Source organism: Malurus melanocephalus, unplaced genomic scaffold (assembly GCF_030028575.1).
Source record: "Malurus melanocephalus ecotype Western Australia unplaced genomic scaffold, MMel_1.1 scaffold_23, whole genome shotgun sequence".
Taxonomy (NCBI): Eukaryota; Metazoa; Chordata; class Aves; order Passeriformes; family Maluridae; genus Malurus; species Malurus melanocephalus.
The window spans coordinates 2,181,532-2,200,233 of NW_026623255.1; the positions used below are offsets into that span (position 1 = coordinate 2,181,532).

General features: G+C 37.6%; 1 protein-coding gene across 1 annotated transcript in view; it reads right to left on the reverse strand.

Moving 5' to 3' along the window:
• Positions 1-18,702, reverse strand: part of REV3L (REV3 like, DNA directed polymerase zeta catalytic subunit) — a 106,800-nt gene that overhangs the window by 23,225 nt on the left and 64,873 nt on the right. The window contains exons 13-18 of the mRNA XM_057390190.1: positions 14,172-18,360; positions 12,799-13,799; positions 12,135-12,217; positions 10,965-11,090; positions 9,206-9,398; positions 6,746-6,857 (exon numbers count right to left, since the gene is read on the reverse strand). Of these exons, the coding sequence (XP_057246173.1) occupies positions 6,746-6,857; positions 9,206-9,398; positions 10,965-11,090; positions 12,135-12,217; positions 12,799-13,799; positions 14,172-18,360 (5,704 nt within the window). The remainder of the gene's footprint in view (positions 1-6,745; positions 6,858-9,205; positions 9,399-10,964; positions 11,091-12,134; positions 12,218-12,798; positions 13,800-14,171; positions 18,361-18,702) is intronic.

Here is an 18,702-nt window from a genome sequence, read left to right on the forward strand (position 1 = left end):
TTTATACAGGCATAGAATAAACATTACAAATGTTAACATAATTTCAAACTAATTCTTGTAGCTAAACTACCCTGGTCCTAGCATATTACAAAACACTACTGATTAATTAAAATGAGGGAAGTAATCATTCATGCTCATTTTTGAAAACGGGTGACATGTAATGCAAAATGGAAAATACTTCTAGATTTTATACAGGACAAGGCATTATGCAGATGGGTTTCATGACAGATGCAATTTTGAATGAGAAACTCATGAAGAACTGCTTAAGTGGTACATAAACAACATTCATTATGCCGGAAATTTGCTTGCCCCTTTAAGCCTGTTCTGAACAGAAACAAGCATCCAGTTTGGAAGCAGCAAATTGCCATAACCAAAATAGCAGCTACCACCTGTGATGAAGGACAGTTGCTCTGGGTTTTAACTTGTCCARGTAGGGCATTACCTTTCTCACTTCCTACTTAAAAAAAATTTAGTGGCTATTACATTGCTACTGCAACCGAGCAGATTTCATCAATTCTGGATATAATCTTCMCATTATCTTTTGACCTAATGAACAAAATTACCTCTGTAGGTACCTCTGCATATAACCTCAATAACTGTTTCTCTAGTATCTTTCGGATGTAAAGATGTTTCATAGGACAAGACATAAAAGTCCTTTARTTCATGGTGGTTTTAGATACATGCTTTTCTTATGTAAATTGTACACAACTTAAGTATCACATATTTTAACACAATATTAGGCAAATTCACATGTAGATTGGAAAGCTTATTACTCAAAGGATTTTAAAAAGCAGTGTGCTACTTTTGAACTCAGTCTTGCTTGTCTAGGCCATTAGGGATCGCCTATAATTGCACATTACTGAGTCACTTTACGACACATTACYTACTCTGCTTTTCCAYCCCAACTAGACACCACACACRCATTAAGGSAAGTGTCTAATTTCAGCTAACTTTGGCATCTCAAGTTTTCTAAGCTGRTCTCTTTACTGTCATTGAAAAAAATAYGCCTCCTTGRWKRAMCMWTTTTTYKKWWTTTWRSCMMYYYTTGCAGAACAAGATCCTATTCTTTCTGTTTAAATTTCCTGGTGATGAGGATAGCTAGTTAGAAACTGACATTGAAGTACAGATGTTTAAGTTTTAGTTAAAAGACTTATACAAAGCTATCTAAATAGAAAATCTAAGTAGAGTAGCTAGTAAATGGTGAGATCAAATCTTACTGTAAATTCCTGTAATTACAGTCCTTTAATGTCAGTTTGTCCATATTTAAAACTTGGATCCAAGTGGCATCCTTCTAAAAGCATTAAAACCAATAAACATACTACTAGCAACTGAGCTGCTYAGATACTGCAGTAAGCTACCCTGTAAATATTTTATATGTCTACCTCTATGCATTCATAACTGTAACTGAATTATCTCTGAAGGAAAAAACAAAGTAACATTAAATTGAAGAACTCATTTCCACTAAATAACACCTAGAACACCAAATTCCTGCACTACACAKGCATAATATCTACCTAATGCAATAGGTTTAACAGATCTATCAAATTTCGTGCACTAAGAGACACTGTTGTCTCTTGCTTCTRATTTGCTGGGTGATGARCCACATCCCAGTTTATGYAGCAGAAATGCCCTCCTGTGCAGCCCAATCTCATGTACYAGCTGTACCARTGAACTGGTGTGACACTYGGTGAGACCTCCTGTGGAATTCTAYTTGCTATTAGAGAAGAAGAGATGTCTRGAGCTAAAAGATGACATTGTTCCAYGYGGAAAAATGAACAGGGAAMTCCAWAGTTTAGTTGATGGGAGSTTAGCTGAAGTGGGACTCTCACTTTCTCTCTCCCCCTTTTCATGTGATACCACAAAGACAACAGGCTGTGAGCTAAGGGGACAAGTTTTACATGTTTCATCCTGTCATCTCAAAATTTTTGGAGTACACTATGAAGCTGGTCTTCATCACCAGTTCAAGCTATTTTATTAGAAGAAATTGTAAAGAGACCAGCTGCTACACCTGCAAGAAACTAGTGAACTGTAATACTGCTATTTGAAAGCTGCTGGCTAGGAATAACACGAYAGGAGTAAGAGGTGTGCTTGCCTACATATGCTCTTTTGTTAAAAGGATGGGCCCTGATACTGCTTTGCATGCTGTTGCCAGTCTTTCTGCAAAGATGAAAAGCAGCATTTATGCTGGCAAGATTTAAACACAACAGCATTAACATTCAAATCATACATRCTGCAGGGAGAAGAAATGTGATTATTTTCCTTTCCAGCTAAGTCGTGTATGCTCCTATGACATCTCTTCCTCTTTCTCTTTTGACAATTTCGTGAATGAACACTAAAGCACCCAGAAATACCTTCCCCTCTGTGTCTGGTTTTCCTGACTGCTATTTTTCTTCCAGCTATGATTAAGGGAAAAGGGGGTGGGGTAAGATGGTTATTAGGCCAGACCAATGATACAGAAAAAAGCAGTAACTGTGCATAGCAACWGAATGCTTGTTGACTCAAATACATAACTGAAATCTCTGAAAACATTTTTTCCAGTTTGCCTTAGACAATAAAAATCCATAAAGTTGATACAGGACATTAAAAACAGATTTTTACAGGAAAATACCACAGAAGATGACACTGGCCTGGAAAAAAGAAGGTTAGATTAGCATATCTCTATTTTAAGAAAGGGAAGTTGCTAGAGCATTTACAGAACACGAAATGTAATGCACTGTATCCAAACAAAAAAAAAATCATTAGCATTACACCTTACAAGAAAAACATAAAAAAATGTGTTAAGTAGTAACAGTTAATAAACATGCAAATGTTATCCCCAAAATCTTCAAGTAAAATCTTACATTACACTCTGTTCGTCTATTTTTTTCAAAAGCTACTTTAATGGAGACAAAGAGCTGTGGGTGTCTGGTAAGTCTCAAGTAGCAYTGAACATACTACTCTTTCTTTCAAGCCTGTTTTCACATCCTCTGTTGTGTCAGAGAGATGGGAACTGTGCATTCCCACAAGAATTACATACATTTTGCCCCTCTCACACCTGCAGGACCAGTCCTTTTCTGCTATCTGGTAGTATCTGCACTTAAAGAGAAATGGTACAAATTTGCCTCAGAAGGTGAAGGAGAGGCCCAGACGTTTAATTTCTCTTTCATGGGAATCCACTGCTCCATCAGGCTTGGACATCTCTAGTTTTAAACCACCACAGGCAAATTTAAACCACCAAGGCAAATGCCACATTTTAAACCACCAAGGCAAATATTCTTGCAGCATTTGCTTTCACCTTCTCCTCCTCGTCAAACAGTCAGCTTTCCTGGTGTTAGGGAGCTACATAAATGTGTTTACTCTTTTTCCTGCCTTCAGGTTCAGAGATGGTTCTCTCACTTTCTCAAGCAGGAAGATTCTTCCATTTTTCTTCCCAACTCAGTGCAGCTGACACCTTACGATCCACAGAGGGTCTATTCAAGAAAGCACTTCAGGCAGCACAACAGAATGTTTTAGGACAGAAATATATGTTCTGGTTCCATTTCAAGGAAAAGATCCCCTCTGACAATTCCAGAGAGCCTACAACTTGGGATTCTGTGCTTGTAGGACATCCCCAGTGGCTGCACAGGATTAGAAGGAGRTTGTTTCTCAGCTGCTTTATGCCATAATTGAGCTGAAGACCTTTATTTTTTTTTTTTTTTGTTTAAAGCCAGAGTACAGCTTACCAAAGAAGGGAAATTTGGACCTATGCAGGTGCAGCTTCCTCTCAAGGTTTAAGACTGTTGTTAGGATACCAAAAGACAATTTAATGATGCTTTTCTTTGTTACAAATCCGTGCTATTTGTYCTTCCCTGCTTCCTCCAAACTCATCTTTGTGCTTCTTCCTTTTTGTCTGTTTCCTGACTCTCAACCCTCAACCTCAGAATTCCARCAACTTTTAAAATGGAAGTTGTCTCTACATAGACTTTGGTACTCACACTGGGAGATGACTTATTTCTGTTTGCCAGTGGCTCTGAGTTAATCAGAGACAACATCTACTAATCCACAGAAGAAYATTTAACCTGGTATTTACTTTATGGATGCCTACATATTAATTGTACTGTGGTCATTCAAATCTACCACACTCTAAACAATGTCACAGTGAAAGTATTAACTGAATCCAATTTCAGTTCATCAATTCCAGTGAACTTTCTGGAGCAATACTCATCTTTAGTGAACACAGAGTAACTTAAGCTCTGCTATAAAAAGTTAGATTTGGGAAACACTCTTCAGTGACAAAAGCCTAGTAAAAGAGACTGATAAACTAAGGAATTGCAGAAGTTACACAGTTTCCAGGAATCACCTTTCCCTCATCTGTGTGCTGGAAACTAAGAATTCTCTATTGGGCTCTTTCAGACTTTACATATATTGAAAACAAGTTACACAATCAAACACTAATTATTTTCAATAGCCAGGATRGAAAGAAAACAAAAGGTCTAAGCAAAGAAATAGAAGGCTGGAACTTGAAATGAATGACTAAATACCACAGTTTCACATATATGAAATAGGAGGAAGAGTTAGGCCGACTAAGAGAATGACTAGAAATAGGAACAAGAGTTCTTCAACGGGACTGCGTAATTCCTCCTGCAGCTCAGATCCTTTCTGTTCAGTGTTCCAACAAGTTGATGAAGTCTATTCCTGACACTGACAATCAAGAGTGAATAGTCTTGATGTGAATGACAGTMTGTCACTCATTATGCCATGAATCTGGAACTTCAGTCTTCCACCCTTCCCTCCAAAGCCCAAGAGGCCAAGAACAYGAACTGAAAGCAAACTGCAGTTATCATGCTGGGTATGCTCTTCAGTTACAAGAGCCTATTATTGTCTAGCCTAAACCATGTATCAATATATAAGATGATCCAATCCTCAGCTTGAAAATTAAGGTAATTATGAGCGCTGATCCATGAAGTTCAAGTGGTAATGTTTCTTAAATATGGTCTGATAGTTTTCTTTCTCTAATCTATCAGCCCTACTATTAAGTGCATCTACCAGAATGGCCAAAGCACCTCGTTTGTGCTGGAAAAAATAACACTAAAAAGATCAACAAAAGATGGTYAAAAAAATAATTACTAATTTTCATTAAAATGCTTGCTTATTCATTTCTCAATGAGGAAGGTTTCTGCAGTCTACTTCTTTAACACATAGTTTTACTACACTTGCTCCTTCAGTTATGGGCCTAGACACTTGTTTTGCGCTTAAAAAAATACAAAACATTTTACTCCAACAAAATTTCTTCCTTTTCTGCCCAGCTACAGAATAAAAAGGGGGTCAAAAGAGCAGCAGATGTGGTCAAAGTTCCAAAAAATATCTTTTTTGAGAGTCCATCAGAAGTCTGATACCTCAGATATTAATCTAGACTAGGCAGGGACGTAGACTAAGAAGATGACAGCAGTCTGCCTCTCCACTAATAGATCAAACCTTTCACCTTCCAGGAATACAAGTTAACTAACTCAATCTTTGTGGATAAAGTTGTTGCATCAAACAGGTATGCTGGCATACGCTAGAGGACATCTCATAAGCAGAGATTTGTCAGCAAGCAACCTGGTACATTCCATCTTGAAGTACACCATAATGGAATGATTTTTTCACTCCGTAATGCCTTCAATTTGTACAGATATGGACGACTTCTGTTCTTCAGTGATAAACGTGTATTTTAACTGTATTTTAACTGGGTCCTCTCTCCTTTATTATTTATGTCCTGTCTCTTTTTAAACTTCCACACAACTGGTGGAGAATTCTTCATTTAYTGGCAGTTTCTCATTCTGAGTAATTTTCCTAAGTTTGATGGAGCACTAGATTTCCAAGAAAGAGGAAAATAATATCATGTTCCTTACCTGAATTTTGTCTTCTCTGAACAGGGATCTGCTGCTCTGTCAGGACCCACCCTGTGCTGATTGCATTCAGCAACTCTTTTTGTATTCTGGCTTCATGGGGTTGCTCAAAGTCTTTCTCATCAGAAGTTTTCTGGTTGGAGAGAGAAAGAATTGCAAATGTACTCTGCCTAGTTTTTCTTTTCTTGTGTCTCTATTCCAGCAGGGTGACTCAGAGTTTAAATCTGTTTATTTTTCCTTGCAATTTTACARTTTTGCACCTCTGTCAGTAGAGTCTGGAGAGACGTCTGTGGTTCCACCTACTCACCAGGCGAGAGGGYTCCCAAACAGGCTTCTCAGCCTTGGTGGAGATGGGGAAAACCAGCAGTTTTCCAAGTCTGATGCAGCAGGGGATTTCCATTCAGAGAAGACAAAACCAATGAAAGAAACTGATTTTTCAATGAACCCTTATTTTAAACTGTCCACAGCAGTTTCAGTACCATGCAGATTTTTTTCTGTCTTGCCTCAGAGTTCCTAGAAAACTCTTCCTGAGTGAGRGGTTTTCTACAGCTCTCAGCATTGTTAATATCTATTATTCTGAAAGTTTCAGAGAGAGATGTGTAATGTATTCTGGGGTTAACAGGAAACGTTGTATGTTAAAAAAGATCACTTATATGGCTGATTTGTTTCAAGAATAACTCAGCTGCTTAAGAGGATCTGAATGTTCTTGCTGTCAGAGAAAAGAAAAAGCAARAAGTATTTTTATTTGAAAGACCACCATGCTTGTCCACTCTAGAAATAAGCCTTTGAGRGAAACAACAACATAAAAAATCAGTATTTGAAAGACTGGCAGRGGTTGAAGGAACTAAATCTGCTGTTCCAAGCCTGAAAAATAAAAGCAGAACGTACAGATATGCTACCTTTTTACAATATTCACTACTTCCTGGAAAAGAGTTCTTTCATCAGTAGCGTAACTGACTTCTAGTCCTGTAACTCCAGATCTTGTAAGCAAGGGGGCTTGGTCTCTGCTCCCTAGAAAATAAAAGTAAAAAAACCCATTACAATTTAGAAGGAATTTCATTCTGTCAGTCAACAATACTGCTTTAGAATAAAACACACAACTGAAAAAGTATGAWACGCAACTTTTTAATAACATCACAATTAATTCCATGGACTTATTTTGTTCCTCTTGGGTGGAAAAATACTTTCTTTTCACTTTGTACAAATTCTCAGATACAAACAAATTTGATTCAAGAGAAATTCCACCACTTTGCAGGTACAAGAGTCCAGTTACTAGAAAATTACTTTTAATATAAAATATTAAAGGACTACATGACAGCTTACACACTTTTTGTGCAAAATGTAATTTTAACTGCTGTCTTAGAGTACTTTGCCAAATGTCTTACAGAAYGAAAATGCTATATAACAGTATAGTTCTTTTCTCAGCACACTGCTAAGTTACTGATAGAAATGGAAAAACATGAGCAACTGCTCACTTAGTGCACATTACGAGTGTCTACACTGATAATGTCTGAGTAATATTTAAATTTGTATGCATGCAGGATCTCAGCATTTGCCTTCCATATTAAGAAAACCTCTTTAAATGAATAATGCACAACACATACTCTGGTTTTTCTGTACAACAGATAGTATGATCTCTCTTAAGGTGATGTGGATTTCAAGAACTGGAATTTTTAAAAGACATTCTACTTTGACACATTCTTAAGATCTTGAGAATTAAGAAAAGTGTGCTTTAAGAAATAAATGTTAAAATGAGTACTGTGACTTACAAAGCAATAATAACACAAAAGGGGAAAAAAAAGATGTATCTCAATGTCAAGTAAATCCACAGGGAACTCAAAAAGTTCTAACCAAGAAAGTATTGACAGCACACATCAATTAAAGCAACGAATGTCACAATAACATTTAAACACATCATTTTATTTCGCTRACAAAACCAGATCAGAACCTTTGTTTTTTCAAAGTATCACTGGACCTTTTACAGAAAGCTTTTTCTTGACAAATTATCAGTGGCACACACCTAGGGAGCCATAGTGGCTGCACTGTGGAAAAATCTCACTTAGTAAGATAATGGAGATAAATTTTTTGAAGATMGTAACAAGCATATAATACCAGAATAAAGTTCACTGAGAATAATAAGAACTTAGCTTAACAGGATATAATAGCTACAATACTTTGAAAAATAAACTGGTAAAAGAAGAAGCTGTTGCCTTATTGCTAAATTTATTTTTGGTAGRTTTTTTGTCCACRCTTAAAATTTTAGACAGTATTTTGTGGTTTGATACATATTCACAATGCCAAAGAAACCCTGAAATAAAKAGGACTACTTTGGGGATGGGGWTTTTTTGAGTTTTTTTKGTTCRTTTGTTTTTTACTAGCCTAAACCAGTGGTACTCAACCTTTAACAGCTGGAGAGCCACTTCTTTATAAAATGGAGTTGTAGAGCACCATAAAAATCAAGTATCAACAGTGTGATTTCTTTTCCATCATGACACTTCAATGTGTGATGATGCTGCCTTAATGCCACCACACATTGATACATCACGACATGACACATCAGCATCCTCTCTCCCAGCAGCATTCTGTCTTCAATCCCTTCTGGCTGCTAGGAAGGAGTGGGGTGGAGGGGTGGAAGGGGCAAAAGGGCAAGTTTTTCCCCATTCTGCCCCACAGCTGCTGGGTGGGAGGTGATCTCTACTCTTACCTGTGGGGGGATCCCAGCAGCTCCTTTTCTTTCCCCCTATGGGAGGGGGAACTTCAGCGACTCCCACACTGCTGGTCCATTTGCTCAGTGCTCCCCGCGCTGCCTGATAGAGTGGAGCGCCGATCAGATGCCTACATTGCGAGAGCCGCCTGTAGGGCCATGAAGAGCCACATCCGGCTCTAGAGCCACAGGTTGAGTATCACTGGTCTAAACAAAGCCAAAAAGGTACAATAGAATAAGGGCCCCTGATTAGATCCTAAAAGGATCAGATAAAACCAAAAAATAACCCTTAAGTAAAATATAAAACATACTGTCTTGCTTTTAACATTTTCTACTTGTAGCTATCCAGCAACTYGAGTAGGAAACTAAAGGCGGGTTTTCCTCTTTACACTTTTAGAACGCTGCAGGAGCTTGTCCACAAGTAGGCAAATGTGGATATTTTGCACACGCATATGTTAGTTGTGGTTTACAGCCCATGCAATAGTTCTTTGGAAGATATAAGAAGGAAAACTCCRTATTTAATATGACCATTCAACAAGACAAAATTAAATGAGATACATAGTTACATCGATACTCTACTACATTTTGCTTGCTACTGTTTGATTACTAGCAAACAGCATTTTTGCGAAATATATTAAGAAAAAAAAATAGGAACCTTGGCTTGAGAGTGTCCTGTCTCTATCAATCACTATAGCACCAATGATTTCTTTTTTATCAGTATTTGGCAGTGCTGAGTCTGACGAGATGCAATAGAATAAAGCACAGATCGGATCAAACTCTGGGTCTGGTTCCAAATCTCGTCTTGTTCGAGCGTGTAATTCCATACTGATGAGGGTAAGGTGCTGGACCTAGCAACAAATAAACACTGTAAGTTAGTTTGTTCTGGAGGTTTCTTAAAAAGGATTAAGAGGAGATTATTAGTTCAAATTAGGACAGTGCAGACATTCATATGGTGGTATTACATTGTAACTACAAGGTCCCACAWGAAAATTAACAGAAGTGATTAAACATGCATCTCTGGATCTCACTTTTTCGCAAAAAGCAACATCTTAGGAAAAACAAAGATTCATCATTTAACAGATATTTATACTCAGTTTTGAAAATTCAGTATGTGTGTCTGAGTACTATATTCTTCTACAAAAGCAGAAAATAAGGAAAAAATAGATAATATTCAAGAATTGTAAATTCCTGTAGCATTTTCAAACAGCTTTATATTGAGCTGAGTTACATTTCTGAACTGATCAAGACTAAAGAATCACKCTCGGTCTTTCTTCTCCCTTCCCTCCCTCACCCAAAACAAGCAAGAACACTAAGTCTTACAGGAAGGTAGGGAGAATACCTAACTTTGCCTTCACTTGTATTAATGAACTTCCACACTATATTRCCAGAGCTTTTTGCAGAATGATTCACATTAAGAAAATGTTAATTCCTATACACTGTCATACAATAAGCAGAGTATTATTTAATACTGTTTCAACACTATGTTGCTGCTCTATTGTCTTGCATAATATTGCTCATAATGTGGRTTAAGGGAGAGTTGGATGGATTATGAATGAGAAATTAGAAGTATTTCTGTGTATGTAAGCTGCCCTGGGGGCAGCCTGATTTTCTCTAGATTTGCATCCTAAATCACTACAAACATCACTAAAGTGAAATTTTACTATCAAAGCTCTATCTCCATTTCCTCCATGATCACTGGTTTCTTGTGGCTTCTCCTGTCCTCTACTCAGTGCTGTCTCCCTGTCTCATCCATAAATTGGCCAACAGTGAATTCCAAGCCACACAATGAAGAAGTGTCTTCATGGTGTGAAGACTGTCTAGGAGCACATATACACAAATTGCTTGCCCAGTCAGCAGCCAAACACAGCAGTACTAAATTTACATTGCCTCCCTTTGTCCAGCACTTTTGATTCCTTTTCCCAGACCAAACACTCATTTACATTAAATATATAGAGAACTTCTTTGAGATAGGCACCATTTCGTTCAATGTAGTAGAAACTGGCCAACAGGTTCAAAAGGTAACAAGCAGAGATACCAGGAGGGCCTGACTGATTGCTGCCAGATGCTTTATTTCTTAAGGAAACAATCCATGAAAATTATGGCAGACTAGTTTTTCAAGTAATATTTTTATACAAAGCTTACTATTTCTTCCTTCTTTTCCCTTATTTTTACTTTTAAAGGGAGGTTCACCATCTTCTGAACCAAAATAGTGTGAAGTTTAGTTCAATACTATTTGAGACACTGGGACATCAARCTCAAACTTGTAGATCAACTACTTAAAAGGTGCAGACATCACACACTGATTAATTTTTAAGTCATGTAGGGACCCAGGAGAAAAAGATTTTTAACTTTACCAGTATCAGACTGGCCTGATAACTACAATTCTATAAAGTGACATGTAAGAGTAAAGTTACCTCATGCAAAGATTTTGCTTCCTGCAGATTTTCCACACTGACTTTAAAACCGTAAGTATTATTTAAAGATGGTCCTTCAATTTGGGAAGTCTCTTTCTTTGGAGCACCGAGGGCAGCGAACTGATTCTTATAAGGCAGGGAAGAAAAAAAGCACAGGATAATGAGAAAACCCAGGCTGCTAAACTCATATGAAACATTMAATAATATGCAATATTAAATACAAGTTTATCAATGAAAACACAAGTGCTACACTACGAATTACTAAAAAGTGCACAACTTCTTACAATCTCCTCATTTTATTTCTCAATATGCAAACAGTTGTATCTGTCCGCCTTTTAAAAGTAATTTTAATAAAAGCTCATAGCAAATCAAGAGGCTGTTTGAAATACTTACAAAACCTCTCAAACAACCAAGAACTTCCATTACCCTACCAAAAAAAACCCCCAGCTGGACACATACTGGCTTTCTTGGATGTTTGAATATATGGAAACCAGCAATTCTCTATTCTCTCTTGAGCAACAATCTGTCAAAAAACCTCTGTCCAGTCACCACTTTTATAGGGTATTACGGGTACATTAAGTACCCACTTGAAATAGGTGAATCCCAGTATATTGAGAAGAAAAAACTACTGGGTCACTCCAGTAGTGCACACAGCCCACCATTCTGTTTCCAACATGGAAAGCAGAAATGCTGTTTAGGGAGACCAAGTCCAATCCCTTTCTCCCCTGTTGGCACACCACAAACTGCCCTCTTTGTTTTCAGAAAATGCTAAGAATATTGTCTGAAAACTAATACACATAGAGACACATAAATATAAACAGGTCTATGTATACATACAAAAAAGGGAAATTACACTAGAACTTAAAAAGAATGTTGTACCTCAAAGAACARAACAACATCTTTACATGGTGTCTCTTTAGTGTTTCATTAGTGTCTCACTACCCTAGAGTAGAAATCTCCATCTCCAATTTACACCCACTCCCCCCAAATTAAACTCATAAATTTCTTCCTAGCTTTAAGTGTGTTCTATTCTACAACCATTGTACCCTACCATTTTAAATGTATTTTCAAGATCATAACAGCAAAAGGAGAAAACAACAAAGAAGTAAGAACAGAAATGTGTATATGTGACATAATAAAAATACATCTGTACACAAAATGTTAATTTACCTTCATTTGTGTGGTTAGAAGTACTCTTCGAAGACCATCAGTATTACTTCCCCTCTTATGGCTCAGTTTCTGAGCTTTTGGTTCTGTAAATATGTATGAGTGAAAGATACTTAGCCTCAATAGTACTGTCTATGCTTTGAACAACATGCAACAAAMAACAAAGGCAGTTCATTAACATTATAAACCAATACTACACATATAAGCAAATACAGTTTTATCCTCYGTCACATCCAAAGCACAACTACTACACTTTGGTATTTATGGRCATTTAGGAACACATTGTACAAGACCAGTAAGTTACAAAGGCTCACATCATTATAATCTTGAACACTGCAATCTTATTCACACTCTACATTGAGACTATTTTTACAAAACTACAAGCAATATAGTCAACAAAATGAAAAAATCCCCCAAATAAGCAATACTTCAAAGTTAAGCTTTTAACCAACATTTCAGAATTCAGATACTAGAGACTATTAGGAAGCAAACAGATTTTCTACTTCTAGACTTGTTTAACAATATTTACTTTAACAATAATGCACAAGACTTTTCCTTTCCAAAACTAGTTCTAAATATATTTAAATATGTTTTTCTTTTTATGTCATAATAAATATATTCAGATTTTTGTATGTGTGTATATTATTAGAATCCCTTAATGATTTACCTGCAGATAAGGGAGTAAAACCAAGAATTTCAGGTATTCCATCTTCGTTTTTTCTCTGCACAATGGGTGTACTATGTAGGCAAACGGATTCAGAATTTCCAGAATCTTCTGGATTAACTGGAAATGGAGATGTCTCAAAGGATGTCCTAATATCCTCTTGGGAGCACGGAGAATTTTGTGCACTTCCAACAGGTACTACATCATTTTCTTCCATGGAAGACAAAATAATATCCTGATTTTTCCACCCTGCATCCTCTAAACTGGACTGCTTGGGATCTGGAGACGCAACCTGCTGCCAAGGAGGGAGCACTGGAGAATCTGGTGAACTGTAATTGACATAATAATCTTCCCCCTCCTCCTCCTCCTCCTCTTCCACCTTATCATGTTCTTGTGCTGAAGTAGTGTGTGTCTTGCTTTCACATGAAATTTTATTAGAGTCTATGTCATTTTTAGTATTTACAAAAGTTCCTAYAGTGCTTATAGACTYATCACAGGTTTCCTTGGTTTGTGTYTTTGTATTTTCTGCCACAGAGGCAGGAGAMTTCTTGGTAGGCACAATAGGTCTTTCATCTTCCAGGCTAGACAAATTAAAATCTTTAGCTACTTTTATTACTTCTATAGATTTCTCTTCAGACAATACTRCAGAGCTGAAACTCTCATCTGCCTTTGCCAGCTCAGCAGGATGATTCTTAGGCAATTTCTTGAAATGTTCATACTCTTCTTTGGCATGAAGCCATATCTGAACTTGCTGTTGGCTTGGAGCACACTTGCATGGCATTATGACTATTTTTTTGTCTTCACTAGTTTTATGGCTATTACTTTCTCTTTTATTAACAGTAGAGTGACCATAATGAAGAGGAGATCCTGGTCTAGGACTTTCYGTCATTGCTGAAAACGCAGTCTTCCAAAGTCGCAGACCTTCTAGTGAGAAGTCCCCCTCAAACTCAAGCAGATCATTTGGAAGTCTGGTTTCYACTGTGAGAAGCCGTCCTCCAATCTCCCTGTGAAGAAAAGTATTTTGAATTACTGTTTTACTGTGAACCGCACTGCAGGCAGTCCACGAGAGGACAGAAAAGCAGAGTACTACTAACTAGTTTTCTCAATATGCAATTCCTGTGGGCAGTATTTTTGTTTTACAAACCATTAAGGCACATTCCCACTCACTACAACAAAATCATGCAAGAAAAGCCCCAAAGTATCATGAAAGAAAATGGGTATTTGGACTGGAAGCACGGTAATTTTCATCTTCAAAAGTCTCTATATCAGAAGGGATCTTTCATGCATCCGTGCCACATAACAGCATAAAACTGTTTACAGGAATAAACTGAATTTAATATAATCACAATCATACATAGACAGAAATGCCACAGTACCTTGGCTTTTCTGGAGCATCTGAAGGGTTGCTGCAGAATGGTTCCTGATAAACCGTTTCTGCGAGGTCGTGATCCAGCAAAGTTGCCATGATTTCTTCACGACTGGGTGGGGACATGAGAGGCTTAAGAATATGAGCAGTACGAGGTGTAAAACTTCCGTTCTTTGATTGTGAGGGAGAACTGGTTGATCTTGGTGAACTATCTGGAGTTGGAGTTAATGCCTCATTGTTTCTTGAAACATGTAATTCTAAATCCTCAGAAGCTGCATCCATAAGTTCACCATCAGGTGATGACAACAAGGATGTAAAAGAGGTATTAACTGAATCAAGTGGTTGACAGGGGTCAAAAGTGGTTTCTTTTCTAATGTGGCTTTGAATCCAGTCTGAGCAGGTTGGCTGAGAAAGGTTAAGAAATCTCTCTTTATTTACTGCATTTCTATTCAACTTGAATTTTTCATTTAAACAGATTTCAGTCTCCTGCGTACAAGAGGTATCAATAAAACTAGATCTAGAAGTAGAATGAACGTTTTTCCTCCACTGACTGTGGCAGTGGTTCTCATTATTATCTAGCGAGGTTTTCTCGAAAAGCTCAGGGCTCAGGGAACCAGTCCGCATCCATTTATTTGTGCTTGAAGAATGTTGCTTTTCTTCCTCAGATTTTTGGTCATTATGACATAGAAAGTCATTTTCTGCTGTTTGCCCAGAACCAAGATCTTGAACTGCATCACTCAAGAATTTCTGGGGTAGATTTTGATCTGCTGGGACAAACTGGCTTGCAGAATAAAAACTGCAAAATCCACTTTGCCCTATAGTATTAATATCAAAGTTATAATTGTGGTCTGGAGATAAGCTGTCTTCAAGTGAGTAGCAGCTTTCAAGACCAGGGTCTGAAAAAAAAATGGGGCTGTCATCAGATACAGAATGATCAATACGACTAGTAATTGGCTGGCTTGAAGACTCCTTTTTTGAAAGTTTTGCTGTTTTTTCTTTAGGTTTTGTGCTCCTGGGAGCACGAGATTTTCTTGATGATGTGACTGACCGTGACCTTTTGATGGCTTTATTCTGTTCCAGAGGGCATGGTATGYCCTTGTTCAGCTGTGTTTTATCTGGCAACTGCTCCTTTGCAACACTGGCATTCTGAGCTTTCTGTTGTCTCTTCTGGAGCAACTCTTTYAAAACAGCCAGGCCAGACTGTCCTTCACCAAATGCTGATGGGGCCACTATACTCCTGTTTTTATACTGGGAGATGGGTTTTGGTTGYGTGGTTGTTTCTGACAGAAGCCTTTGTTTTGCAGTTTCAGGTTTAAAATGTGACATATCCAAAATAAATCCTCTCTGATTTTGATCACAATTTAACTGTTTCACTGGACTCTTCAAAGACGTTACAAAACAGTTTTTAGGCAATTGAAGTGGCCCAGGGTTTTCCTCAGATGGCTTAAGAATAGAAGAACAAGGATCAGGATGCTTGGATGCCTCTGGTAAACAAAAAATCTGTTGTTGGYTATTGTCTTTACAATGCAAATAGTTAGTGGTATGTAATTGATCCATCTTTGCTGTATCCAGAGAGTCACAGGTTTCGTTTAATTTCCCAGTTGGTGGCAAATATCTGATTTGCAAATTTTTTATCTCTTCTGCTTTTGCAGAAGTCTTATCTTTAGGGATGTGTGCATTCTGTGTTATGTGAGTTGAGTGATTAGATGGATCAAATATGTTTTGAATGAAAGCAGAATCCTTCATTCTAAATATGGCACTCTGAGTCCTGGACCTCTGAGAGCTCATTTTTGGTACTTCCCTWCCAGATGCCACAGGAGTAGATATTAAAGATGAATGAGGGTCTTCCCGTGGAGCAGGCAAACACTGTGCATCTACAGGTTTATCAATTTCCATCAACGAGTGAAAGCAGCCTGATGAATTACCTTGTGCATCAGCTGAAGGGAGCTGTGCTGASGACAGATATCCAGCTGAATAGCCAGGAAGAGGACTGTCTTTATGCTTGTGAAGTGGCTGAGAACAGAGAGAGTTGTAAGAAATCTCAGGCAGATCTTGATGCTTCAGCACAAACTTGACTTCTGCAGCAGAACAATCGCTTCCTTTTTCATCTTTAAATACAACACGCTTTCTTGAGGACACTTTTTCAGCTGTTTTTTGTTTTGTTCTCAGTTTCTTCCTTCCATCATCTGGTGTTTTATCGGCCTGAATAATCTTTTTCTTTTTCTTGGTAGATACAGCGGGGCTAGCAAATTTCTTTTTASATTTCTTAACCTGAGTTTTTGCTCGACTAGTTTTCCCTACACTAGTATTAACAGTCTTGCTGTTGTAGATATTGGGCCCCCTACTAAATAAAGCTTCTCTGTCCAGGTTGCTCAAAATTTCTTCTGCTTTTGGGTCAGTGGGAGACCAGCAGCGAGGTGGAGATGTGTTTACTGGGCTTGTGCTTCTCTCAGAAAGAAAACCTAACTTAGACATAACATCACTATAGTTATAGTCACAGTCTTCAGCTTCAGCACTGTAGGAGGGCGAAGGAGGAGAAAGAATTGCATGAGTCCTTTTTCTGAAAGATAAAGTTCTTTTAATATTTGTACTACCTGTTTTTTGTGGTTTTCCAGCTTTTTTCTTGGCTGACTTATGTTTTGCTTTCCTTTTGTGACTTTTCTTTGGTGTTAGTGGATAAATAGGATATTTGGTTGCAGGAGAGTCAGGAACTTTTGGCCAAAAGTCCTTTAAAGGTGCGAGCTTTTTATATAAATTCATCTTTTCCTCTGTGAGTACTACTCTTTCCTCACTAGAATCTACTTTCCCCAATTTAACAAGCATATTTTTTCTCCCTCTAAATCTATTGATGATAATATATTTAATAATAACAGGTGGCAATTTTTTAGAAAGTTTTCTACGCTTTCGAGACTTCTGAGACCCATCCAAACTTTCAACACTTTCTATTGGTTGAGGTAGATTAATTTTTGAGTTGTGTGCGACAAAGCTCGATTCACTGTCTTCAGTCTCATAATTTACCTTCCGTTTCGCTCGGAGCGTGTATTTATTCCCACACAGTCCAAATGACTGCTCAGTTTCAAGAGATCCATCTGCAAACTGGCAGTCAGTGTAATTAGCAGTACTTGTAGGCATTTTGTTTTCAAAAGCCTCAAGAGGAACTTGAACTAAGTCACTAGGTAAAGCACTGTCCTTATCAGGAATGTTGCTACAAGCATTACCTTGTGTATAGCAGCTTTCCTTCACTGATGCAACATYATTGACACTTGCAGGCTCCTGATGATTGATAAAACTATGCTTCTTTTTATTCAGTTTCATCCTGGACTGTTTGTTGCCTTGTTGCAATTTGTATGTCACGGGAGCTAACTTCTGTGGTCGACTGAGACAATTAGAAAGAACAACACTAGGAAAGAACATATAATGTGCTGCTTGTTGACTGAGGCTTGGCTTTTCTGCCTTGTGCTCCTGAAATTCTTCATACCTAATTTTAAGCTTATTAAGGCCACCTTCATCAGTGTTATTTTCAAGTGAATGTACCACAGTTCGACTGCCTCCTGAACAAGATACCAATTCACAATTTTCTGTAGCTGTTGCTGGAAAAAAACTATTTATACTTGCACTGCTGGATTTTTCATTTACTTCAGAGGACATTTTACCTTTGGAGTGGCTCAAATCAGAAAAGTTATATAAGTTTTTATTCAACATGCTGTCACCAATATGGCGGCCCACATGCATAAAAGAGACATCCTTTTCAGCCTTTCTAATGCTAATGTATTTCCTACTAGGTATTGGTCTGTTCACTGATGAAATATCATCTTCATAGTCATAAATATTATTTCCACATGAAGGAACTGGGAGAGTATCTTTCTTGTTACTCTCTTTGTGAGAGTTTTCTGCATGGGTACTATTGCTGAATGGAGTTGGGTACTTTGCTGAGTAAGTGCTTTCTTTTGTAAGAGAATGGACTGACAGTTCAGGTCTTGTTTCTGTGTTTGGTTGTGAGAGGTCTTCTACAAAATCTTCATTATTCAAAACATGGTTAGAAAGGGCACTTGTGTGTTTACACTGAAAAGTAATCTTAGCAGAAGATGGGGGTTCTAGTGTAGCAGCATCTTTGTGAAAGATTGAGGTCTTTACAGACATTTTGCTTGTTGCAATGACGGAGGAGTGAGTTCGAGAACTTTCATTATTCAAAGGATTGTCTGAAATGGAAGACAAGCAATTTTATTCTAGTTTTCCTGTAAAAAAATAACCTAATGCATTAAAATTTTTAATAGGATTTTCATTAAAGTCTTCCCATCTAAATAAGAAACAAAACTCCTGCAAATCACATTACATTTGTAATCATGGCAACTAGAGACCTTTACTACGTGTGTTGTTTTATCAAAATCACATCATCAGCACATTTGTCTCAGGCACTTTGTCARTTTTTCTTAAATGACAGACTTGCATACAGTTGTCAAAGATTTCATGCTGACTTACTGAAAAGAACGCTTCTACAAACACTTTCAAATGACTAAATACAAACAGATGGATTTCTAGAA